General features: G+C 55.7%; 2 protein-coding genes across 7 annotated transcripts; both read left to right on the top strand.

Moving 5' to 3' along the window:
• Positions 1-9,995: 9,995 nt before the first annotated feature.
• Positions 9,996-16,821, top strand: LOC309616935 (uncharacterized protein C19orf85; the record flags this gene model as incomplete). Its single annotated transcript, XM_082368345.1, has 2 exons — positions 9,996-10,168; positions 15,787-16,821. 2 exons carry the CDS (start codon positions 9,996-9,998, stop codon positions 16,157-16,159), a joined length of 546 nt encoding a protein of 181 aa, XP_082224471.1. The 3' UTR covers positions 16,160-16,821.
• An 844-nt stretch (positions 16,822-17,665) lies between these two features.
• Positions 17,666-25,005, top strand: ISOC2 (isochorismatase domain containing 2). 6 transcript variants are annotated; one of them, XM_082368330.1, is made up of 7 exons: positions 17,726-17,791; positions 21,045-21,088; positions 21,641-21,778; positions 22,088-22,297; positions 22,598-22,668; positions 22,827-22,944; positions 24,596-25,005. In XM_082368330.1, exons 3-7 carry the CDS (start codon positions 21,644-21,646, stop codon positions 24,674-24,676), a joined length of 615 nt encoding a protein of 204 aa, XP_082224456.1. In that variant the 5' UTR covers positions 17,726-17,791; positions 21,045-21,088; positions 21,641-21,643; the 3' UTR covers positions 24,677-25,005. The 6 variants fall into 6 exon arrangements, with proteins under 6 accessions (XP_082224458.1, XP_082224459.1, XP_082224456.1 ...); XM_082368331.1 differs by having other exon boundaries at positions 17,739-17,791; positions 21,623-21,778; XM_082368332.1 differs by lacking the exon at positions 21,045-21,088 and having other exon boundaries at positions 17,666-17,791.
• Positions 25,006-25,023: the final 18 nt, after the last annotated feature.

The following is a 25,023-nucleotide window of genomic DNA, read 5'->3' as shown; positions in this document are numbered from 1 at the left end:
CTAGTGCGGCTGTTGGGGAACCTGGGCCCTGCTATGCAGGGGGCTGCCCAGGGCACCAGGGACCCCTGCCTCCTTCGCAGCCTGGGGGCTTAGGGGAAAACGGGCTGTCCTGAATCCCCTCTCCCTCCTTCCCATGTTCAGCTCTCACCAGCCTCGGCCTCTAAGTCAAACTGACTTTTCTGCGGGTCATCCAACTAGTTTCTCAACCATGGCACTGGTGACATTTGGGCCGGCCTTTCTTTACTGTGGGGGCTGTCTTGTGCCTTGTAGGGTGGCTAGCAGCATAGTGGCCTAACCCTAACCCACTAGAGGCCAACAGCCCTCCTCGCCACCCCGCTCCCCTCCACCACACGTTATGACAGCCGTCTCCAGACCTGGCTGCAGTTCCCCTGGTTGAGAACCACTGTTCCAAGGCAATCCTCCTCAGCCTGACGGCTACCCTTACCGCGTCCCTTCTCAACTACCAGAAAGCCCCTGTGCTAGGTGGGGTCCCATTACATGCTCAGCGGCACTCATCTCTGTTCCAGGACAGACGGATGGGGTCTGACTTTGCCACCCAGGTGTCCCCAACAACCAATAAGGGCCTTAATCAGAAGCAGACGGCACTCTGTTGAATGAGTGAATTTTTACAGCCTCCCATACAGTTTCCCAAGGCCCCCAGGCAGGCTGGGACTCAGGCGTGATCTGAGCTGTTGGACCTGTCCCTGCCCAGCAGGGTCTTTATGAAATCTCCAGTGAATTCATGCATATAAAACCCTTGGCTTCCAGTTCAGCCCAAACGTTCCTCTCACTTCAGCTTTCACCTCCCCTGCCAGAAACGAAGCTGCCAGAGGCACTGGGGTGGGGGGGTGGGGGGGGGCGGGGAGGGACACCTGAGGAGAGTTCTGAGCTGTTAAGGAGTAAAGAGGGGAAAGCTAGGAAGAGGAGAGACCTGCAGGCCCTGCCCCCTGCGGTCTGTATCCAAGGCTCCTCAACACATCAGGCTCTGGCCTCTAACGGAGGCTTGGGGATGGAGGGAGGATCCCCTATGAGCAACTGGCTCCCACTCTCGGGGCCCGGGGCCTCTTTGGGGAGGAAAAAAAAAAAAAAAGTTGTGCAGATTTGACAGGCTCATTTTCAAGACAGCAGTAACAGCCCTGTGGGGTGAGGGATGGGACGCTAACACCGTGTCTGGCTCTCCAGGGACACGGATGGGAAGAGGAGTTGTCCCCCCATCCATCCCTGAGCTGGACCCCTCATGGAGCCTCGTATGCGGAGTCCTCTGCAGCTGACACAGATACCATAGGAAGTTATCAGAGGCACCCAGTCCAGATTCTGTAGTGTCCAGACCCTCAGTCCTTACCCAGGACCCTCCCCAGATCTTGCCCTAGCAGCTGGGACATAGCAATGGGGGCTTGGGAGGGGGCAACAAAAGTTCGGTCCCAGTGAGTTTACAAAATCTACAGGGGGTGAAGGGTGGCAATAAACAAGACATAATAAATAACACATATCCCATGCTATGTGCAGCTAAGCGTCTCAGAGAAAAAATACAGTAGGAGAGATGGGCGTGGGGGCATGTCCAGGGCTGGGGCAGTGGGTGAAGGCTTGATGTGGGACTAAGCAAACATCTGGACATACGCCTGTCCAGTCCCCAGGCATCCTTTTTTTTTTTTTTTTTTTTGGCCGCGCCACGCAGCACACAGGATCTCAGTTCCCTGATTGGGGATCAAACACCAGGGATTGAACCCACGCCCCCAGCAGTGGAAGCGCAGAGTCTTAACCACTGGACTGGCAGGGAAGTCCCCCCAGGCATTCTTATTTCCAGCCAACAACACCCCGCCCCAGGTACTTTTCGCAGCTGAACCCCTCCCACTAGATCAGGCATCCCATCCAGCTCCAGTCCCCCTGAGCCCCCTGCCTTGCCAGCCAGGTGAACCATTCTTCCCATGGGGTACAGGGATGGGAGTGGGGACTGCAGTCTTTGAAGGTGGCCAAGACTACCTACCCAACACTTCCCTGGGCCCAAGGTTGTCACTCACGTCCCACAAGCCCTGTGTGCACGTGAGGGTGTCTGCATTTACCCCCATCCCAGCCAAAAGGATTGGCAAGGTCTGCACCCCCATCCCAAGGAAGTAGTCGAAGGAGAGGAGAAACCCTGGTAGGAACTGGGGAGCGTGGCCCTTCCCTCTTCCCCACTCTCCCTCACCCATCCCTACCAGCCACACTCCAGGGAGTGGGGGATGTGTGCCGGGCTTCTCAGGCAGTCCAGCTCCAACGTGGCTCATCCAGGACCAGAGTCTGGGCCCTGCCCACTTTGATTACAGAGCATGGATGGGGCTCAGGTCCCACTCACCGTGCCCCCACCAGTGCTCCTGGACCCCAGACACCTGAGCCCTTCGGCCAGCCTCCCTTCCCTCTGGAAGTGTGGGGTGTCCTCCTGCTGTGTGGACATTCGATTCTGGTTTTGGCCACTCAGTCCAACACCTTGGTGACAGCACAGCCTGCGCTCACTGGAGAAGAGAGGATTGGGGTTGGGGACACCTCTCCCTGGAGCAGCCCTCACCCAACCCCCCAGAGGAGGTGTCTGGGGGCAAAGACAGGACTCCCAAGGCCAGAGACTAAAAATAAAATATCCTACAGACATAGAGAACAAACGTATGGATACCAAGGGGGAAAGTGGGGTGTGGTGGTGGGATGAACTGGGAGATTGGGGCTGACATATACAAACTACTATGTATAAAATAGATAACTAATGAGAACCTACTGTAGAGCACAGGGAACTCTACTCAGTGCTCTGTGGTCACCTAAACGGGAAGGAAATCCAGAAAAGAGGGGATATATGTATACGTATGGCTGATACACTTTGCGGTACAGCAGCAACTGACACAGCAGTGTAAAGCAACTATACTCCAATAAAAAAATAAATAAAAACTAAAATAAAATATCCTTTTTCACATAAGTGGAGTAAAAAGAGCAGAGATACACTTTAAGTGGGGGGGGAGGGTAGGGGGCAGGCAAGAGAAGTCCCCAAGTCACAGCTGTCAGCTGTCCCAGGAAGAAGGAACCAAGGGGCCAGCCTGTGCCTCCCACAGACTGAGAATGCTCCTTTCCAGCACCTCTGGGGGCTCTCATGGGGCGCCCCAGCCTGCCCTGCCCTGCCAGGCCTCTCCACATGGAAGGGGCATCATCCCCAGTTCACTGGGGTTGGCGGGGCAGTAAATAAAGGCTCTCTGAAGGTTCTTGGCCAGGCACAGAGCTGGAAGTGATTCCTGCAACCAGGAAGGGACTTAACTGGGAGTGTCTCCAGCCCCAGGGTCCAGCTCCATCCAAGGCCTATCTAGCGGGTCTCACATGCGTGTCAGAAGCCCATGGAGGCCGCCCAGGGCATGGGAGCCAGAGGAGACCCCTCACCCAGCCTGGTGGGAAACTAGGGCAGACTCCCTGGAGGAGGACAGTTCACAGGGTCCCACCTGTGTGGGGAAAACAGACCCCTCTGTTTGTTTTTTGTTTTTTTGGCTGCGTGGCAGGCGGGATCTTAATTCCCCAACCAGGAATGGAACCCAGGCCCTCAGCAGTGAAAGCGTGGAGTCCTAACCACTGGACCACCAGGGACTTTCCTAGATTTCTTTATATATGTAATATATATAATCTCTCTAGATAGATAGATAAATAGATAGATAGATAGATAGAGATAGAGCCTATTGGTTCTGTTTCTCTGGAGAACCCTGACTAATACAAGAAGATTTTCCTGGGTGGGCCTGATCTACTCAGGCGAGATCTTTAAAATTGGGTCTAGAGGTCAGAGCAGTGGAATATCAGTGATTCTCCTGCTGGCCTTGAAGACAGCAGCCTCCAAGGGTTCTACAGATGCAAGGAAACGAATTCTGCCATGCGAGCTTGGAAGAGGACCCCAACCTCAGCCTGCACCTTGATTGCAGCCTTGTGAAACGCTGAGCTAAGGACCCAGCTCAACTGTGGTGCCTGGACTCCTGACCCACGGGGACTGTGAGAAAATTAATGCATGTTGTTTTACACCACTGTGTTTGTGGTAACTTGTTATGCAGCACAGATAACTAATACACTTCTTGTGTTGGTTTGCTCGGGCTGCCATAACAAAGTGCCACAGGCTGGGTGGCTTAAACAACAGAAAGTTATTTTCTCACTATTCTGGAGGCTGGAAGTCCAAGATCAAGGTGTCAGCAGGGTTGGTTTCTCCTGATGCCTCTCTCCTTGGCTTGCAGACGGCCACCTTCTCCCTGTGTCCTCACATGGTCTCCCCTCTGCACCTGTGTCCAAATTTCCTCTTCTTGTAGGGACACTAGTCATATAGGAGTAGGGCCCACTCTACTGACCTCATTTTAATTTAATTACCTCTTTAAAAACCTTATCTGTGAATACAGTCACATTCTGAGGTATGGTGGTTAGGACTTCAACACATGAGTTTGGGAAGACACGATTCAGCCCATTGCTCTTCTCAGAAGAAAAGATGTAAAACAAATACGACAGTGTTGGCCCCTCTGAGTTACGGGCTGGGGACACCAGGAACCTGCCACCTGTACATTTTTACAATAAATTTTAAGGGGAACAAAGTCCCTCTTGGACTGGGTGAAGAGAGGCAGCATAGGAGCTGGGTGGAGGCAAGGAGGGACAAGCCTTGTTTGGGCTCCCAGCCTGGCCCTGTCACCTCAGTTTCCCCCTCCCCACACTGGAGAGGGATGTAGGGGCAGGGTCAGCGAGGCCTGCAAAGGAGGTTTGGGGCAGGGCCCTGAGCTCCGGGAACTACCTGTGTCCCAAACCCTCCATGGCTCCCCGTCATTCTTGCCCTCATAACCCAACTCCTGCCTAGCCTACAAAGCCCCGCGGGTCTGGCCCCCATCCACTTCTCTGACTTCACCTCCTCCCGTCACTCTACCTCTCTCACTCCCTTCAAGCTTGCTCCTGCCTCAGGGCCTTTGCACCTGCTGTGCCCTCTGCCTGGGAAGCTCCTGGTTGCTACCTCTTCCATTAAGGTTGCAAGACAATTATAACCTTCTCAGAGAGGGCCTCTCCAACTGAAGCAGCACCCCTGCCCCGTCCGGCCTCCAACTTACTGTCCAGTCTCAGCATCCTCACAGCACATCTGGAACCATAATTTCTTGTTTACAGACGTCTCCCTCCCAGGCTCCTACAGGGACAGACGGTGCTTGTCTCGCTCACCACTGCATCCGCAGCTTCTGCACACAGTAGGTGCTCCATAAATGCTTTTTTTAAAAAAATTTATTCATTTGGCTGCGCTGGGCCTTAGTTGCGGCACGCAGGATCTTCCTTGAGCGAGCGGGATCTTTCGTTGCGGCATGTAGGATCTCTTTTTTTTTTTTAAGTTGCGGCATGCGGCATCTTTTAGTTGCGGCACGCGGGCTCTAAGTTGCAGCATGCGGGATCTAGTTCCTTGACCAGGGATCTAACCCTGACCCCCTGCATGGGGAGCTCAGAGTTTTAACCGCTGGACCACCAGGGAAGTCCCCATAAATGTTTGTTGAATGATTACATGCGCCCCACCCACCCCCAATTCCAAGGCCTGGGATAGGAGAAAGGAGCCTGTGAATACCTTCTCATACCTGCAAGTGCAGGTCCTCAACAAACATCAGATGAAGCCAGCTCCCAGCTGTGAGCGACTCTTATCAAGATCGAAAACAGGGGGAGAAAGGCCACACCTTGAGGACACTCCAGCGGGGAGTCCCAGCGCCAGCCTGGGACGTTGGCGCCCCCTGGTGGAACATCCCCAGGCCAGACCCTGCCGGCCGGCCGGTGGCCTCCGGTGTATTCCAGGCTGGTCTGGCGGTGGGACAGAGCTGGCCAGCAGATGTTGCCCTTGGCTCCTGATGCCTTGGATTTGAGCCCACTCCTGGAGCTGGGTTAGCAAAGGTCATGCCCCAGCCATGCAGGGGTGGCCCCTTGCCTGTCCTGGGGCCTGAGCTCTGACCTCCAATCCTCCAGAGACCTGGGGGTCTACTCCCCTCCTAGCCCCTTTCCAAGGGACCCTGGGCCCTCCCCTCTGGGCCTGAGAGCAACAGGACAGGAAACCTTCCATGCCAACCCACAACACCACCCGTGTGTCCAGGACACACACACACACACACACACACACACACACAGAGTCTGCCCAGACCAAGACAGAGAGGCAGTCAAAGTCTGAGAGACACTCGAGAGGTGGTGAAAGGGACAGACACGGTGAGAGAAGCCAGAAGCACACGAGTGGTGGCAGGCGTCCTCAGAGACACAGTGGAGAGGAGAGGGCTGCAGACAACCCAGCGAGGGGCAGGAGAGCCAGGGGGCGGAGCAGGAGAGAGCAAGGGGGTGGAGAGACAACACCAGAGCTGGTGAGAGTCCCAGACAGACGGGGAGTCACAGGGGCTGGGGGCGGAGCGCTGGGGGCCCGTCATGTCCCCACACCTGTGTCCACGCTGCCCTGTCCTCAGCTGTGGTGAGGCACATGGGTGGCACTTGGCGTCTGGCCCACCCGCCGCTACTGGCCTCACTGACTGCAGCTCACAGTACACTCCCAAGGGACTGGGCCTCTGGCAACCTCTGCCAGGTGGTCCCCACCCTGAGCCCCGCACCTGGCTGGGCCTCTGCCACTGCCACTGCCCACCGGGATGCCACCGCTGTGCCGATGCTGCCTGTGGCATCGCTGGATGGTGAGCGGGCCTGGGAAGCAAAGGCCTGGCCTCGGGCCTATGCTATCTCAAGTTCAGACCCCAGCCGTGCCACTTACTCGCTGTGCGAGCTTGGAGCATTTCCCCTCTGTGCTACCTTCTTATCCCAGTTTTACCAGTGAGGTAATGGAAGCTGGAATCAGGACACAGGATCTCCCAAGTGGTGGCACTGCGTTTTGTTTTGTTTTGTTTTTTAATTATTCCCTAACATTACACTATATTACATTTGGTAGCTCTCATTTCAAAAGGACTCCTTGGGACTTCCCTGGTGCAAGTGGCTAAGTCTCTGCGCTCCCAATGAAGGGTGCCCGGGTTTGATCCCTGGTCAAGGACCTAGATCCCGCATGCCGCAACTAAGACCTGGTGCAGCCAAATAAATAAACAAATATTATATATATATATATATATATATATAAACAAAAGGACTCCTATGTTGGGAATTCCCTGGTGGTCCAGTGGTTAGGACTCCACGCTTTCACTGCTGAGGGTGCAGGTTCAATCCCTGGTCAGGGAATTAAGATCCCACAAGCCGCCTGGCCGGGGGTGGGAGGAAGGACTCCTATGTATATTCTCTTCTTGAGCCAGAGTCTTTTATAATTTGCTGCTGATAATTTTATCAAGGTATCATTTGGGGGACAAAAAGGATATTTATAGGGCCTTCCCTGGTGGCGCAGTGGTTAAGAATCCACCTGCCAATGCAGGGGACACGGGTCCGAGCCCTGGTCTGGGAAGATCCCACATGCCGCAGAGCAACTAAGCCCGTGAGCCACAACTACTGAGCCTGTGCTCTAGAGCCTGCGAGCCACAACTACTGAAGCCCGTGCACCTACAGCCCGAGCTCCACAACAGGAGAAGCCACCACAATGAGAAGCCCACGCACCGCGACGAAGAGTAGCTCCCGCAACTAGAGGAAGCCCGCACACAGCAACGAAGACCCAATGCAGCCATAAATAAATAAATAAATTTTTTAAAAAAGGATATTTATAATAGATCTTAGAAATAATATACTTTAGTATTTAACAACTATGAGAGCTTTTAGAAAGTTCTTAGTTTCCCTCCTAAGGGTTTTTTTTTTCCCCATGTGGGTTAAATCCCCCAGCTCAGCTGCCTGTGACTTTGGGTGACTGTGTGCCCGGACCTCAGTTTCTCCTTCGGGAAATAGGGACACTAATGCCTTCCCGTGAGTGCCCAGGGGCGGGGGGCCTCACCGAGGTGCAGCGTGTCAGGCACTGGGGAGCCCCGGGGGAAGCCCTCGCTGTTCTGTGTCTCTCTCCCTGCCTGCGCGCTGGGGGCGCCGGGGGCAGCCCCAGGCTCAGCCTCAGGGGCTGCAACCACTGGCCCAGTTAACGTGGCCTTGAGGGGAGCCCGGGAGGAGCCACCACTGGGGCCAAGCCTCTCCCTCTGTGCCCCGCCTCAAAGACGCCGACGTCCTAACCTGCAGAACCTCCAACTGTGTGACTTACGGCGAAAGGGACTTTGTAGGTGTGGTGGAGTTAAGGATCTTGAGAGGGGGAGATGATCCTGGATTTCGCAGTGAGTCCTTATAAGAGGGAGACAGGAGGGTCGGGGTCAGAAGGCGATGGGGCAACAGAGGAGAGGGCAGAGCGATGCACTTTGAAGACGGAGGAAGGGGCCACAAGGCAAGGAATTTGGGAGACCTCTAGAAGCCAGAAAAGGCATGGGAACAGATTCCCTCTAGAGCTTCCAGAAGCAACACCTTGACTTTAGCCCGTGGGACCCATCTTGGACTTCTGACCCCCAGAACTGCGAGAGAATCCCTGTGCATGGTTTTTGGGGTTTTTTTAAATAAATTTATTTATTTATTTATTTTTGGTCGCGCTGGGTCTTTGTTGCCATGCGCGGGTTTTCTCTAGTTGCGGCGAGCAGGGGCTACACTTCGTTGCGGTGCGCGGGCTTCTCATTGCGGTGGCTTCTCGTTGCAGAGCATGGGCTCTGGGCGCGTGGGCTTCAGTATTTGTGGCTCATGGGCTCTAGAGCGCAGGCTCAGTGGTTGTGGCGCACGGGCTTAGTGGCTCCGCGGCCTGTGGGATCTTCCCAGACCAGGGCTCGAACCCGTTTCCCCTGCACTGGCAGGTGGATTCTTAACCACTGTGCCACCAGGGAAGCCCCTGTGTATGGTTTTAAGCCACTAGGTTTGCGATAACGTGTTAGGGCATCCGCAGGACGCTCATATACCTCCCGACACAAACCCCCAATGCAGTCTTCTCAGAGCAAACACTGAGACGCCCCCTCCCGCACCGGCCGAGACCAGGTTCCCCCACTCTGGCCAACACCCTCCCAGAGGCAAGAGGACCCCACTCCCAGCCCCAGGAGCCAGCCCCTCCTCCCTGCCACGGCCCAGCCCCCCGGAAACACCAGGGCCCCCCAGTCCCCTAGTGAAATGCCTTGGGGGGAACCATGCCCATGTTTTCTCTTCCCCTCCTGCCACAGCTTGGCTGTCACCCATGTCACCCACCTGAGCAGCGAGGCCCATACCACAGGTGTCCCCCCTCCCCTCTCCCCTGCTCACTCAGAAGCTCGGGTATGAAATGAAACGCAGGATTGGGGGTCAACCCTCCCCCCGAAGCCAGCCCCTCCTGCAGGCTGGAAGACCTTGGGCACCGGCAAGCTGCTCTCTGAGGCTGTTTCCCCGCGGCGCCGGGCCTGGGGCAGAGGGAGGCAAGGAGGCACGGGCAAGTGGGTCTGGAGGTGGGTGGGTGGATGTGGGATGTCTGCCCACAGCGGGGGGCTCCCGGCATGCCCCCGGGGGGCCACCTCCCCTCCTTCCCAGCCCGCACCCAAGCCTCCCACCGCCCCTCCGCTAGCCTGCAATCATGGCTCCTCCACGCTAATCGCTGCGCTTGACTCGGCTCCTGGCCTCGCTTCCCTAATGAGGGCTTTGTCCCCTTAATTGGCCATCTCCAGGAGCTTTTCTCTGGCCCCCCACCTACACTGCACTGTCCCAGATCGCAGGTCCAACTATGTGCTCATTGGGCCCTTGGGGGGCACACAGAAAGACCCCTCCCCTCCCTGCCCCCTTGCCTTCCTATATCAGACCCCCACCTACAGGTGCCTCAAACCTCAGGGATGAGGCGAGGGCACAGGACGAAGGCCCTGTTCTAATTGCCCAGGCCCTGCCTCTGCCAGCCCGGGGAGGGCCCTTCCCTGCACAGCCCACCCACCCTCCCAAAGCCCATCTCTCTTCCTGTCCCCCCACCCCCAGCCCTGAACCCCCGGCCCTGGCTGCTCCTTGCCCCTCACAGATTTGGGGGGCTGCTTTATGATCAGCATTGCGGGGAGCTACTCCAGATCACCCTGGCCATGCACCCCGGGGCTCCGGCAGCCCCTGGAATCTCCGAGCCCGGCCCCCGGGAGCTGTGTGCCTTCGTGACTGGGGCAGCCGCCTATGTGCTGCGCACCCTGCACCCCCGGCGGCCCCGGCCCCCCAAAAGGAGGCCCAACCACAGGAGGTTCCTGCACAACCAGATCTGCAGGTGAGGGGGGCGGGGTGGGAGGGGAGCCCTTGGTGTTGGGGAGACCAGGCCCAGACCGAACAGACAGAAGTGGACCCCGGAGCTGGATGCAATCAACACCAGTATGCATTTACTGAGTGCCGACTGTGCGCCAGGCCCCAGAGACCCATCAGTACAAAGCAGACAAAATTCTCTGTCTTCATGGAGCTCGTGTTCCAGTGGGCAGGCAGCTGATAAGGGACAGCCAAAATAAAGAGACGAATGATACGGTATGATGCGACAAAGCGGAGGAGCCTTGAAGACACGGTGCTGAGTGAAAGCAGCCAGACGCAAAAGGCAACCTATTGTATCATTCCATTTCTGTGAAACATCCAGAACGGGCAAATGCACAGAGCCAGAAAGCAGATTAGTGGGTGCCAGGGGCGGGTGGGGGGTGACGGGAAGAGACTGCTAATAGGTACCGGGTTTCCTTCCAGGGTGATGAAAAGTTCTGGAACTAATTAGAGGTGGTGGTTGCACGACATCATGAATGTACTGAATGCCAGTGAATTGCACACTTTAAAATGGTTCATTTTAAGTGATATGAATTTTACCTCGATTTTTACAAACAATATGGTGTGTTCGAAGGTGATAAGTGCTGCGGAGGGCATGCTGGGGGAGGGTTGGTATTTTAGGTAAGGTGTCAGGGAAGGCCTCACTGAGGAGGTGACATTTGAGCAGAGACCTGAGAGAGGTGAGGGAAGGAGCCCTGTGGATGTCTGAGGGAGAGCATCCCAGGAAGGGGACAGCACGTGCAAAGACCCTGAGGCAGGAACATCCCTGGTGTGTTCGAGGGCAAGTAAGAAGGCTGGGGTGGCTGGAACAGAGTGAAAGGGAAAGGGAATTAGGTTCAAAAGAAACAGGGGCCTGATTGTGGAGACCTCATGGGCCTCTGGAGGGACTTGGGCTCTGGGCTGGGATGTGGTACAATCTGAAAGGATCCCTCTGACTGTTGAGCAGAGATCAGATTGTGTAGGAGGCTACTGCAGTGATCCAGGCGAGGGATGATGGTGGCTCAGATGATGGGTGGGGGACTGGGGTGTGGAGATGGGGTCCAACTCTGGGGCTTTTTGAAGGTAGCGCCTTTCTAACCCACACACCACACTTGGCCCCTCTCCCATGGCTCCCCATCGCCCTCAGGACAAAGGCTCTGCCCTATTAGCCCCTGTTCCCCTTGCCAGCCTCAGCTCCCCATCTAGCACTTCACCATTCAGCCTCTGGGCCTTTGCATATGCTCTTCCCTTTGTGGTACAATGCCTTTCCCTGTCTCCAGGAATGTGGATGGAGACTTCTGTTCCTTCAGGTCTCTGCTCAGCCTGTCCCCCCTCTCACACCCACCCAGCACCATCCCACCTTGCCCTGTGCTCTCCTCTCACCCTCTGACAGTAACCATTTTTTGAGGTTGCTGTGTGCCAGGTACAGTGTACTAAGGCCTTGCCATACACTACGTCACTTAATGCTCCCAACAAACTCACACTGTAGGTTCTGTCTTTCCCCTATATTACAGACAAGGAAGCTCAGACAGGTCCAATGACTTGTCCAAGGCTACACAGCTAGACAGTTGATACAACCCTAGGCAGTCTGAATCCAGAGCCCAAGCTCTGGACCACTTTATAGTCCTGCCTGGATATAGCATCTCAGGGACTTGATGATGATGGTGATGATGGTGATGTTGATGAGGATGATGGTGATGGTGATGGTGACAGTGATGGTGATGATGATAGTAAGGATGATGATGGTAATGATGACAGTGATGGTGATGGTGATGAGGATGATGGTGATGGTGATCATGATGATGGTGAGGGTGATGATGGTAGTAAGGATGATAACGGTGATGATGATAGTGATGGTGATGGTGATGGTGATGGTGAGGATGACGATGGTCATGATGATAGTGATGGTGATGGTCATGATGATGATAAGGATGATGGTGATAGTGGTGATGGTGATGATGATGGTGAGGATGATGGTGATGATGGTGATGGTGATGATGATGGTGAGGATGATGGTGATGGTGAGGATGACGGTGATGGCGATGATGGTCGCTAAAATTTATCTGATACTTAATATGTGCCGAGCACTGTTCTAAGTACTTCAGTTTTAACTCCCAGCACTCACTTACAGTGAGTATGAACTCATTACTCCCTGACAGTAACCCCAGGAGGTAGGTGCTCTTATAATCCTCCTTTTTCAGATGAGGAAACTGAGGCACAGAGAGGTAAAGTGACTTGCCAAAGGACCTGCTTTTCTGTAAGTAGGTGGCTCCTCCCAGCCAGCCCAGGACCTTGCCTCAGGAGGTCGTGGGACCAAATTTGAGTAGATGGGAGCCCGGTCCAGCCTAGCCACTGCGCCCACACTGCAAGCCGCCTTCCACCAGGATGCCCAGCTGTGGCCGCACCCAGAATGCTCACTCCGCACACACACGTACACCACTGAAGAGGAAAACACTCACGTCCCCAAACAGGGTCCAGCCCTGTGTTCCAGAGCTGGCCTCCTAACTCCTCTTCAGCCTCCTCATCAACTGCTCAAGGACCCCTCCCTATCTTCAGCCCTCGCCCCAATCTGGACCCTGTGATAATGCCAGCCTCTGGCCTCCCAGGCTCCCTGTCTGTCCTCCCTGCTCCTCAGGACCAGCTTCTCTGCGAGAGCATCCCAAACCTCCCCACCCCATGCCCGGTTCTGCCACATGCTCCCCAGAGACACAGGCTGCCCACCAGTGGCCTCGAGGGCAGCCCAGGTAGCTCTGAAGCACATTCCCCTCAGCACTCAAGCTCAGCCTAGGAAGATCCAGGTCAGAGACAAGCTCTCCTCAGCACCTTCCCACCCACGCCCTCCTCCTCCCTCCAGGTCCGCTCAGGCCCTGCTCGCTCAGGAACCCCCTCCCACCCACGCTATGAAATTTTAACTTTTTGTGAACATTTTTCAAACCCACAGAAAAGTCAAGACAGTTGTCTGAGGCAGCAGTTCTAAAAAGGTGGTCCCCAGACCAGCAGTACCAGCACCTCAGCATCGCTTGGGAACGTGTTAGCAATGCAAATTCTCGGACCCCCCCACAGAAACTCAGGGGCCCAGGAACTAGCATTCCCACAAGCCCTCCAGGTGTCCTTCCTGTTGTGCACTGAAGTTTAAGAGCCACTGACCTATTGATCCCTCATGTAACATCACTTAGATTTTACTGTCCATAACATCTTAGCCTATTTCCTTCATCTATATGTTTTTAAATAGTTTAAAAGTAAATCACAAATGTCACGACTCTTCAGCCCTAAACACCATTTATCCTTACTTTGTTCAGGTCAGGGACCATACATGGCATGTAGTTGTCATGAATCTTAAATCAGTCCCCCGCCCCCACCCTCGCACCCTCTCTGTCATTTAACCTGACCTCCCATTACTGAAAACTTTCCCTGGGGCACTCAGAGCATAACTATTCTCCTTGGCATCAAAGACAGTGTCACAGTGGCAGTTCTCACTAAATATGGTAAAATATATATAACACTGGGCTTCCCTGGTGACGCAGTGGTTAAGAATCCGCCTGCCAAGGCGGGGGACACGGGTTCGAGCCCTGGTCCGGGAAGATCCCACATGCCGCGGAGCAACTAAGCCCGTGTGCCACAACTACTGAGCCTGTGCTCTAGAGCCCGCGAGCCACAACTACTGAGCCCATGCACCACAACTACTGAAGCCCGCGCGCCTATATCTCGTGCTCTGCAACAAGAGAAGCCACCACAATGAGAAGCACGTGCACCGCAAGGAAGAATAGCCCCCGCTCGCCGCAACTGGAGAAAGCCCGTGTGCAGCAACGAAGACCCAATGCAGCCAAAAATAAATAAATTAAATTAATTAATTAAATATATATATATATATGTAACATAAAATTCATCATTTTGAACATTTTAAAGTGTACAATTCAGAGGCATTTTATATATTCATAATGTTTTGCAACCATCACCTCCACCTAGTTCTGGAACATTTTCATCAACCCCAAAGGAGAATCGGTACCCATTAGTATTCCCTCCCCATCCTCCCCTCCCCACCAGCACCTGGTAACCACCAATCTGCTCTATGTTTCCAGGGATTTGCCTATTCTGGACAATTCACATAAACAGAGTCATACAATATCAGATACATTTTTAAATAAACCTTTTCCTGGAAGTTTAACATAGTACAAAAAAATGCACACATCATCCGTGTGGAGCTTAATGAATTTTCCCAAAGGGGCCCCACTAACGTAACCAACACTCAGATCCAGGAACAGGGCATTCCTTGTCCCAGAGACCCTGGTAGTACCTCCTTCCCATGAGCCACACATCCTGATTTCTCTCACTGTCGATTGAGTTAGCCTGTTTTTGAACTTTATTTAAATGGCGTCACGTATCCACTTATTCTAAGTCTCACCGCTTTTGTTCAACATTATGTTTTGGCATTAACCTGCTAGAACTTCCAAAATCAAACACTACAGACTGGTGCAACAGAAATGTATTGATACTTTCTCATGATTTTGGAGGCTGAAGTCCGAGATCAAGGTGTCGGCAGGGAGAGGCCTCTCTCCTTGGCTTCACACGTGGTCATCCCTCTGTGTGTCCTAATCTCCTCTCGCTGGATTAGGGACCACACTGATGATGTCATTTTAATGTAATCACCTCTCTAAAGACCCTGTCTCCAAATACAGGCACATTCTGAGGTCCTGGGGGTTAAAACTTCAACATATGAATTTTAGGGGGACACAGTTCAGCCCCTAACAGTTTGTGAGATCCGTCTGCATTGTTACTGAGGGGTTAGGAATACTGGGGGGAGACCCGTGCAATGGCTATTACCATCATCCAGGTGGGGGAAGCTGGGGACTCCAACCAGGGGTTAGTGGAGATACTGAGAGGGTTGGTGGAGATGCAGATTCATAACTATTTAGGCAGTAGAATGCACAGGGCATCATGTTATAGTCACATTGCCAGCCCACAGTGAGCCTTTGTGTGAAAACTTTTTTAAAGGCACCCCTTCCTTAAGACATTTTTTACTTTTACATGTTGGAATATAGTCATATTAAATCTAAATGTCAAAAATGTGCGTAGTGGGCTTCCCTGGTGGCGCAGTGGTTGAGAATCTGCCTGCCGGTGCAGGGGACACGGGTTCGAGCCCTGGTCTGGGAAGATCCCACATGCCACGGAGCAGCTGCGCCCGTGAGCCACAATTACTGAGCCTGCGCGTCTGGATCCTGTGCTCCGCAACAAGAGAGGCCGCGATAGTGAGAGGCCCGCGCACCGCGATGAAGAGTGGCCCCCGCTTGCCACAACTAGAGAAAGCCCTTGCACAGAAACGAAGACCCAACACAGCCATAAAAAAATAAAAATAAAAAAAAAATGTGCGTAGTGTTGGACGAGATGTGCTGTCTTGTGCAGTGCACAAACCCCACAGCTGTTCAGAGCTTCCCTATGAATGGGGTTAAAAAGATTACATTGTCAGACTCATGAAAGTGGACCCGGGGCAGAGACACTAGCACAGAGAAGAAAAATGTGGAGGGAGAGAAGGGACAAATCACTCTTGGGATGGCAGATGGGAGGGGAATCCTTCGTGGTCACCCAGCTAATGCCTGGCTCTCTCTGCAGGCAGTTTGCCAAGATCAAAGCTGCCACCCAGCGCCTGGCCATATCCATCCTGTCCCAGGAGGCACCTCCCCAGAGACCGCCACCCCAAAGGCCACCTCCACCACCTCCAGCCCCCTTCCTGGGGATGGCCTGTGCTGTGGCTCCCACTGAGGCACCCCATGCCGGCCCCAGCCTGAGTCTCGCTGCCCTGGACGCCTCCACCCACGACCTCTCTGAGGACATTGTGGTCCCCCCAGAGTGTCCCTCAGTGCCATCTGACCTGTCCCATTGTGTGCTGGGCCAGGCGGACCTGAGGCAGGACCCACACTTCTACGACCCCCTGCTCCCTACCCTGCATGCCCTGGGGGGGAGGGAAAGAGCTCTCAGCTCCTGAGGGGGGTTGGATGGGCAGGTGAGAGGTGTCTTGTGCCTGCCATTCTCATAGGATCCCTGAAGGCTGGGGGACCCGCTCCCCATGACACCCAATCACAACCCAGCCCAGGCTCCCAGACAAACCAAACTGCCCCTCCCTCCGTGACAGCTCTTCAGCCACCGCCCCCCCAGGAGCCCCCTGTCCCATCCACTACCCTCCTGGCAGCCTCTGGGAATATGAACCAAGCCCAGACTCCCACCTCTGACCACGGCCTCATGGGTCTTCTCCCAGGTCCAGTTCCCCCACCACAGCCCCTTTGGGGGGGTTCACGCTCTCCCTCCCCCACCTCCTCCCTTCTTTCTTCCCAGCCCCACCTCCTTGGCAACTGTCCCTTCAGCTCCCTCTTACCCTGGTTCACCTCTGCCTAGTGTCTGGTGTCATCTTACTATTCCCAAAGATTTGCTGAGTGCCTACTATGTGCCAGGCCCAGGTTTGGGTGCTGAGGATTCAGCAGTGAATAAAACAGATAACATCTCTGCCCTCGCGGAGTTCACATGGGAGGGGGGTAAAGTCGGGGGTACTGAAAATAAATGAGTACATCCATACATTTTTTTAAACACGAGATAAATTTCCAATTTCAGATTGGCATTAGTGCTGTGAAGAAAATAGAACAGCGACCTGGTCAGGTGACTACTTGATGTAGGGTGGTCAGGGAGGGCCTTGAATGACAAGGAGGAGCTGGTACTGCGAAAGTCTGGGATTCCAGGCAGAGGAACCAGCTCGTGCAAAGGCCCTGAGATGGGACGTTGCGGGAACAGTAAAGGAGGCCAGCATGGCTGGAGTGGAGTGAGACGAGGGAGAGTGGTAAGAGGTGAAGTCGAGAGGCTGACAAAGGCACACCATGAATTGGGAGTAGTTTGGCTTTTATTCCAAGACTGATGGCAAGTTCACTCTCCTTCTCTTTCAACCCCATTTCCAAGCACAGTCTAAATATTACGAACACCACCGTAGGAGGCAGGTGCTGTGAGATGGGGAAACTGAGGCACAGAGAACGAACGTGCGGGGAGAGGGAGGGACAAGTTCTTGGCTTCCTCGCGCCTTTAACCCTTTCCAGGAAAATGCTTGGGTCTCTTTGCTAAGTTTCTGTCTCTAAACAGAAGGGCAAGGGTTCGAACCCCAAGCCTTCCCCTGCCCTGGGCACAGCACCTCCCTCCCTCCCTCTCGGCCCCCGGGTTCTGAACTTTACAGCGGGGCAGGTAGCGACCCACCCACTTCTCCAGCTGGAATCCGCGTTCTCGGTACCCACCGCGCCGCTCCGCCTTAGGCCCGCCACTCACGACTGTCACGACTCCCCATTGGTCAGACTGGCTGCTTTCCCGCCCCCTGACGGGCCAATCACGCTCTCAGGAAGCACAGTCTGGCCCACACGCAGCCCCCCCCCCCCCCAGGGAGAAGTAGCGGCGCTTGCGGATTGGCTGGGAGCGGGGGGTGGGGCTGAGCAGAGCTAGACGAGTGCCTATTGGGCGGCTCAGCCCGGGTGGGCGGGACGCGGACGGAGCCGGGGGCGGGCCAAGTGTCCGGGCTTTGGGAAACGTCTACCAGGCCTGCGAACGCCGCGAGTGGGCCTGAGCGGCGGAAGTCCGGCTGCGGGAGGTAAGTGGCTCCAGGCCTCACCTGCGGCGGACGGGCTGGGCCCCGTCCCGGCGCCTTCCTGATAAGGCCCCTCTGGCGCTGCGGAGGGACCGACCTCCCCGCCTTGCTGGTGGAGGACAGCCGGGGGAGGACTCCTGCCTGGGCCCTCCAGAATTGGCTAGCCAGGGGCTCGAATTCTCCACGGGCCGCTTCCGCCCTCTCTACCAAGTTTCCGCGTCACCCCTGCGTGGTGGGTGGGTTTGGCTCCCATTTCCTCAAGAAGGAAACTGAGGCTCAGACAGAGCTGAAACTTGCCTAAGGTCACACCGCCAGCCAGTCTCGGCTGCAGAACCGGGTTCCCCAGCCCACGTGGGGATCTAAACAGCCCCATTCGCTCCTCAGGTTGCCGCCCACCTCGGGCCGCTCCTCCTCCTCCGGCCTCGGGCTCCCTCCACCCAGAGCTGCGTTCTGAATTTTCATCACTTCCCCAGAGTACCGCCAACTCTGTCTCCAGCCGAGACCCCCTCCCCACATTCACCGCCCCCCACACACACACATTTTCATCTTCTCCCCCAAATCAGTTCCCCTCTCCAGGTCCCCAGTTAGTCCCTGGAACCTGCCACCCTCGGACCGCTGGCAACCTGAGGATCTTCCTTCTTCCCCCTCCGACCACAGCCAGGCCCAGCTGCCCCCTCCCCGCTCTGTCCCCGCTGCCTGAACTGGAGCCCAGGCCTCACCCTTGGCCACCTGGACCCCAGCCCCCACTTTCGCCCTGGCCTCCACCTCCAGTCCAGCCCCACCGCAGCCAGCGAGGCCTCCCTATTTTATTGTATATTTTGAAAACTTTTTATGGAAGTATATCACATATGTAGGAAAACAGGAATCACAGATATCCAGCTCAAATAACTTCACAAAGAGAACGCTCTGGTGTGAACAGCATCCAAATCCAGAAGCCGAACGTCCCCCAGACGCCAGAAACCCCCCTTGCACCCCCTCCTTCAACACTGCCGCCCAAGGATAGCTGTTATCATAACTTTAATGCCACAGGTTGGTTTTGCTGGGTTCTTGCCTTATGTAAATCCTTTACTGTATTGTATTTATTCCTGACTAGACAACCTGTTACACATTGTCCAAAATTCAAAAGGAACAGACTAGTACACAGTGAAAATCAAATGTCCTTCACACTCCGCCCCTCAGAGGCCTGTCCCTGCAGAAAGAGCCTGTTCCTTATGTGCGTTCCAGAGAGAGCAGATACAGATAGGAACAGTACCTACACTTTGTTTTCTTCTTGCATTTTGGCACAAATGGGAGCATTGTTAGACACACTATTATGCTTTTTTTTTTTTCTTCACTGTTAACATCTCTTGGACACTTTTCCACGTTGTTACTTAAAGATCTCCCTTGTGATTCTTCCTGGCTGCAAAGAATTCCATAGTATGGATATACCATAACTTACGTAACCAGTACCCTAACCGTGGATGTTGGATTTATTTCTATTCTTTTGCTCTGGGAAGATGCCCATAATGAATAACCTTGTCCCGTAATGAATAACCTTGTCCCGTAATGAATAACTTTGTGTCCTTTCACCGGTATGTCTGCAGGATAAATACTTAGGATAGTTAGGAGTGAGTTCTCTGGGTCACAGGGTTTGTGCATCCGTAATTCTGAGAAATGTGGGCACATGGTTCTCCCTAGGGGTTCTTGCAATCCCCACTCCTACAGCCCAAAGGGAAGCTCCTCCTCGCTCTAGACTCCTGTCACTGTCACAGGCTTCCGGACGGTCCAGCGCCCCCGCCCCCACCTGACCCTGTCCCTCCTGTCCCCTGGAGAGCTGACGCCGAGAATGGGAGTGAGGAGAGCACTCCAGGTGGAGGGAGCTGCCTGGGCAGAGGCCCTGAAGTGGGACTTGGCCACCGAGGCAGGCAGGTCCCGGTCCAGCGCCTTGTGGGAGGAGGGTACATCGTAGTCCTGAGGACAGAGAGAAGCCATGGGGCCTTGGGGAGAGCTGAGAAATAGGGTCAGCCCTGTGTTTTCAAAAAGGTTGTTTTCTTTCCCTCTCTCTTCACTTCCGCAGGGAGAGCTGTGCCAAGATGGATTAGGTTCCCTAGAGATCCTAGCACTGGCCACAGTTGTAATTATGCAATTAATTAATTCAGTGCGGTTTTGTTTTTGAGGGAGTTTCCATTCCATTTGTTTTTTGAGACAAAATTCACACAGCATAAAATTCACCATTTTAGCCATCCACTAGTTTTTAAACTTTAGATATGTCACACACAGAAAACATTTTCAATGGTAGATGTGTTCAGTTTAAAGAATAATCATAGACACCTGCGGGGACTCACCAGCCAGCACTGAACCTTCCCCCGAGTGAGTGTCAGCCGGCTTGCCCTCCACTGGGTCCACTGGGTCCACAGGGTCTCCGTTTCCTAAATAAGTTAACAAACAAGTGAGTAACATGCAGAGAGGGAGGGAGCTGCAGACAAAAGCCAGGACTCCCACTTGTGCAGCAACTCAGGCGCCCAGGGACACAAGCCTCTGGCTGGGACATGTGAGGCTTGGGGTGTCCAGGGCCCAGATGCTCACCCTGACGGGGGCGGGGAGGGGCAGTCACCCCTCTAGTCCCCACAGCACCTTGGCCTTCATGGCCTCCCAGGGGCTTCAGTGTCCTCCCCTTTAAAAGGGCTGCTGGCCAGGTGGCTCTACCAGTCCCCTCCCCCTTAATTTTTATATTTCTCTCTTTTTTTTGGCCACACCTCGCAGCATGCGGGATCTTAGTTCCCCAACCAGGGATTGAACCCGTGCCCCCTGCAGTGGAAGCACAGATTCTTAACCACTGGACCGCCAGGGAAGTCCCTTTCTTTCTTTTTCTTAAAACTGTGGTACAATACACATAACCTAAGCTTTACCATCTCGACCATTTCAAAGTGTACAATTAAGAGGCATTTAGTATGTTCTTGATACTGGGCAACCATCACTACTGTCTAGTTCCAGAACACTGCCATCTCCCCACACGGAAACTCTGTAGCCCTTTCAGCCACTCCTCGCACCCCGCACCCCACCCCACCCCGCCGCCCTGCGGTGGAAGCGCGTCAACCTGCTCCGTCTCTATGGACGCAGCCGTTTTGGGTTTGGGGCATTCCACGTAAACGGACTCCTGCGTGTGGTCTTTTGTGACTGGCCTCTCTCGCTGAGCATGGCGGTGAGGGGCCTCCACGCTGGGGCCTGTGTCGTTGCTTCGTTCCTTTCTATGGCTGGATAATATTCCACTCCACAGGTACCCCAGCCTTTCTTTCTAAGACCTGGAGGGGGGCTCAGCTGGTGAGTTTTCCACACGGGTGAACTACATTTCAGAGGAGGCAGTCAGACTTGAGGGACCCCAGGCCAGGAAGGAGGGAGGTGGCGCAGCTGGGAGAATGCAGCTCTTTTTGCCTCAGGGCTCAAGTCCTGCTCCCTCTGCTACGGGCAGCGGGCCCGCAGTCAGGACACGTCACTGCTTAGACCTCGGTTTCCCCCCGGGGCTGGGGGGAGGATCACAGTTGGCGCCTGGGGTGTAAGCGTGTGGACCCTGGACACGCAGAGGAGCCCTCTCCCTGCCTGACCCCACTCCCTCAGCCCCCCTGCCCACCCCAGGACATGGCAGCTGCGAGGCCCGGCCTGGGACGCCCTCTCCCTGCCTGACCCCACTCCCTCAGCCCCCCTGCCCACCCCAGGGCATGGCAGCTGTGAGGCCCGGCCTGGGACGCCCTCTCCCTGCCTGACCCCACTCCCTCAGCCCCCCTGCCCACCCCAGGGCATGGCAGCTGTGAGGCCCGGCCTGGGACGCCCTCTCCCTGCCTGACCCCACTCCCTCAGCCCCCCTGCCCACCCCAGGACATGGCAGCTGTGAGGCCCGGCCTGGGACGCGTCATCCCTGGATCATCCATCCTCTTCCTGTGCGACATGCAGGAGAAGTTCCGCCATGTCTTGTTCTTCCCCCAGATCGTCTCTGTGGCCGCCCGCATGCTCAAGGTACAGCTCCTCCTCCCTCAGACTCCCCAGTCCAGGGCCCCGGCCCCTCCTCCCTCAGACCCCCCAGTCCAGGGCCCCGGCCCCTCCTCCCTCAGACCCCCCAGTCCAGGGCCCCGGCCCCTCCTCCCTCAGACCCCCCAGTCCAGGGCCCCGGCCCCTCGTCCCTCAGACCCCCCAGTCCAGGGCCCCGGCCCCTCCTCCCTCAGAGCCCCCAGTCCAGGGCCCCGGCCCCTCGTCCCTCAGACCCCCCAGTCCAGGGCCCCCAGCCCCTTCCTTGGGCTCAGACCTTTGCTCCTCACCCCAACCCAGGTGGCCCGGCTCCTGGATGTGCCCGTTGTGCTGACCGAGCAGTACCCACAAGGCCTGGGCCCCACAGTGCCCGAGCTGGGGGCTGAGGGTCTGCAGCCACGGGCCAAGACCTGCTTCAGCATGGTGCCCGTGGTGCAGCAGGAGCTGGACGCGCGGCCCCGGCTGCGCTCTGTGCTCCTCTGTGGCTTGGAGGCACAAGCCTGCATCTTGGTGAGACCCCAGCTGAACCTTGGGGACCTCCATTCACACCTGGGACGTCCCCAACCTAAAAAGGGTGTCTTTCCTGACCAGAACTCTCTATCCTCCCCTTCCTGACCCATGACTCCCCTCCTGACCTGGGACTTTCACCTTCACTAAGGACCCCTCTCTTTACCTGGGGCTCCCATCCTGCCTAGGATCCCGTTGTAATCTGGGGACCTCCTGCCCTGACCCGAGCCTCCCTCATCCCCATCCTGGTTCCCCAATCACTGTTCTTGTCCGGGGGTAGCCCTGACCTCTTTCTGCCCCTAGCACACAGCCCTGGACCTCCTGGACCAAGGGCTGCAGGTCCACGTGGTGGTGGACGCCTGCTCCTCCCGCAGGTGAGAGGGTCCCCTCAGGGGTGGGGTGCATGTGGGATGGGTTTGGGGCACCCAGGAAGAACCAGGGGGTGGAATCCCTGCCGAGTTTGCCAGGTGTCTGGGTGTCCAGACCAAGGCGCTGACACCGCATACACACACCGCCCCACCGCCCCCCGCAGCCAGGTCGACCGGCTGGTGGCGCTGTCCCGGATGCGCCAGAGCGGCGCCTTCCTCTCCACCAGCGAAGGGCTCATTCTGCAGCTCGTGCGTGATGCCGCCCACCCCCAGTTCAAGGAGGTACTGACCCCCACGCCCCACACTCTGACCTCCCCCATCTCCCATGCAAACGGCAAGTATCTTTTCAGCACCCACCACATATTCACAGAATACATCCGGGAACACAGAAGGCTGCCACCTCCAGGGGCGCTAAGTTCTAGTGGGGGCAGACTGCGGGTCAACACCATAAATCAATGAAAGGAGAAGCTGTCTGGCCACGAGGACTGTAGAGAGAGATAAAGCAGGGGAGGGGGCCAGGTGTGCAGAGGAGGGGCTGCCTAAGGTGGTCCAGAGGGCTCCCGGAAGAAGGTGACTTTAGAGTGAGGTAGAGATGGGAGGGAGCCAGGCAGACGGGAGAGAACAGTCCGGCAGGGGCCCTGCAGACGGGAGCCCCTTGACCCTTTCCCGCCACCCCCTCCTCCAGTCTGTGGCACTCAGGTCCAGCCTCCACACCCACCACCCGAGTGGCCTTCCTAGTACCCAGGTCTGACCAGGTAGTCCCCACTGCTTCACACCCTTGGCCCTTAGGATAACGGGACATGCCCAAACGAGATTCCCAGCCCTCTGAGATCTGCCCCTTCCCCTCCTCTTAGTTCAGTTCTGTTGAGCATTTATTGAGCACCTACTATGTGCCAGCCACTGTGGCAGGTCCAGGGGCAATAGCAAAAGACAGTCTGTATTCAATTTCGCATTGTGGCCTGGAGCTGGGGAGGGCACATGTGGAATGTGTGAGAAATAAGATGGGGGCTGGCAGCTGGGAGGCCCCTCCTGGGGGGTGGCCTTAAAGTGGAGACCTGAAAGTGCAGGAGCAGCCAGTCATCCAAAAAGTGGTCCTGGCAGAGGGGACAGCTAGGGCAAAAGCCTGGACGTGGGACTGAACTTGACTTATTCAGGGAACGGTAGCAGGGCATGGTGAGTGGCGGGTGAGTGTGGGAGGAGGGGAGGCCGGGAGGAGCCAGAGCCGAGACTTCCCAAAGATTTTGGTGGGGGTGGGGAGGGGCAGCCATGGGGGTTTGCACAGGGGGGGCTGGACACTGTCAGATCTGTGTGTGGTGCCAGGTGGCTAATGGATATGTGGTAGGAAGGGGGGAAACCAGGGTGGAGGCAGCGGTGGGGATACAGGCTTTGCTTATTTTCATTTTTTAATCTCTGCAGGTTAGCATGACAGGGATTGCTGATGGGTGCAAGGTGTGAAAAGGCAGCACAGAGAGGGGATCCGGCTTGAGCGCAGTTGCTCAAGCTCTCTACTGATGGGGGTGGAGGTGGCGGCAATGATGTTGAGAGGTCAAGTGACCACCAACATCTAAGAGGCAGCTGGATAAGTGAGTCCAGAGTTGAGGGGCAAGGCGAAGACTGGATTTGAGAGTTGAGGGATAGGAGAGGTGAGAGTACTTAAGAAGAAGCATGTGCAGACAAGAGGCCCCAGGACAGAGTCGGTCACCCTTAGTGGTCCAAGTCAGCAAGGTGGACCAAGATGGCAGATGACCAGGTGCTAACCCTGGTGGCTATGGTGAAAGGGAGACCCCAAGAAAAGTTTTGAGAAGAGGCAGTGGTTGGTTTGGCCAGTTGCTACTAAGGGGGCAAGGGAGATGAAAATGGAGAAGTATCCCTTGGATCTGTCATGGGGATGAGAACCCTTGACGCTTCCTGACTCCCTACCCCTACCCTACAGATCCAGAAGATCATCAAGGAGCCCGCCCCAGACAGCGGGCTGCTGGGCCTCTTCCATGGCCAGAACCCCCTCTTCCGCTGAACTCCCTACCCTGCCTTGAGGCGAGACCACCTTCTTGTCCCTGGGACCTTGGCAGAAGCGCTTTCTCCCCCATTCTTGGATCCCAAGAGTGGTGCAGTCCACCGGGGGTACCGCCCCCTCAGGAGGGGATGTGGGTGCCACTTTTCCATTGGGCGGCAGCTCCCGGAAATGCAAATGAGACTCCTGGAAGCTGGGCGGGGGTTGGCTGAGCCGAGCTGGAGGTGGGGCTCGGCCCCCGGGCCACTTCAAGGGGTGGCGAGGGAAGGGGGAGGGAGTGTCACAGGCTGTGTGGGACCCGGTCTCAGAGAATAAACATTGATGTGACTGTGGACTGAACCATTCTTGGG

The sequence above is a fragment of the Balaenoptera borealis genome (assembly GCF_965194805.1).
Source record: "Balaenoptera borealis genome assembly, chromosome: 19".
Classification (NCBI taxonomy): domain Eukaryota; kingdom Metazoa; phylum Chordata; class Mammalia; order Artiodactyla; family Balaenopteridae; genus Balaenoptera; species Balaenoptera borealis.
The sequence above is the reverse complement of the archived record's forward strand: the minus strand, read 5'-3'. Positions and strand labels throughout refer to the sequence as shown.

Coding starts and splice junctions, on each gene's coding strand:
- ISOC2 (XM_082368332.1), top strand. CDS start 21,644: ATGGCAGCTGTGAGGCCCGGCCTGGGACGCGTCATCCCTGGATCATCC. Junction 22,298..22,597: donor AGGCACAAGCCTGCATCTTG/GTGAGACCCCAG, acceptor TTCTGCCCCTAG/CACACAGCCCTGGACCTCCT. Junction 22,669..22,826: donor GACGCCTGCTCCTCCCGCAG/GTGAGAGGGTCC, acceptor CGCCCCCCGCAG/CCAGGTCGACCGGCTGGTGG.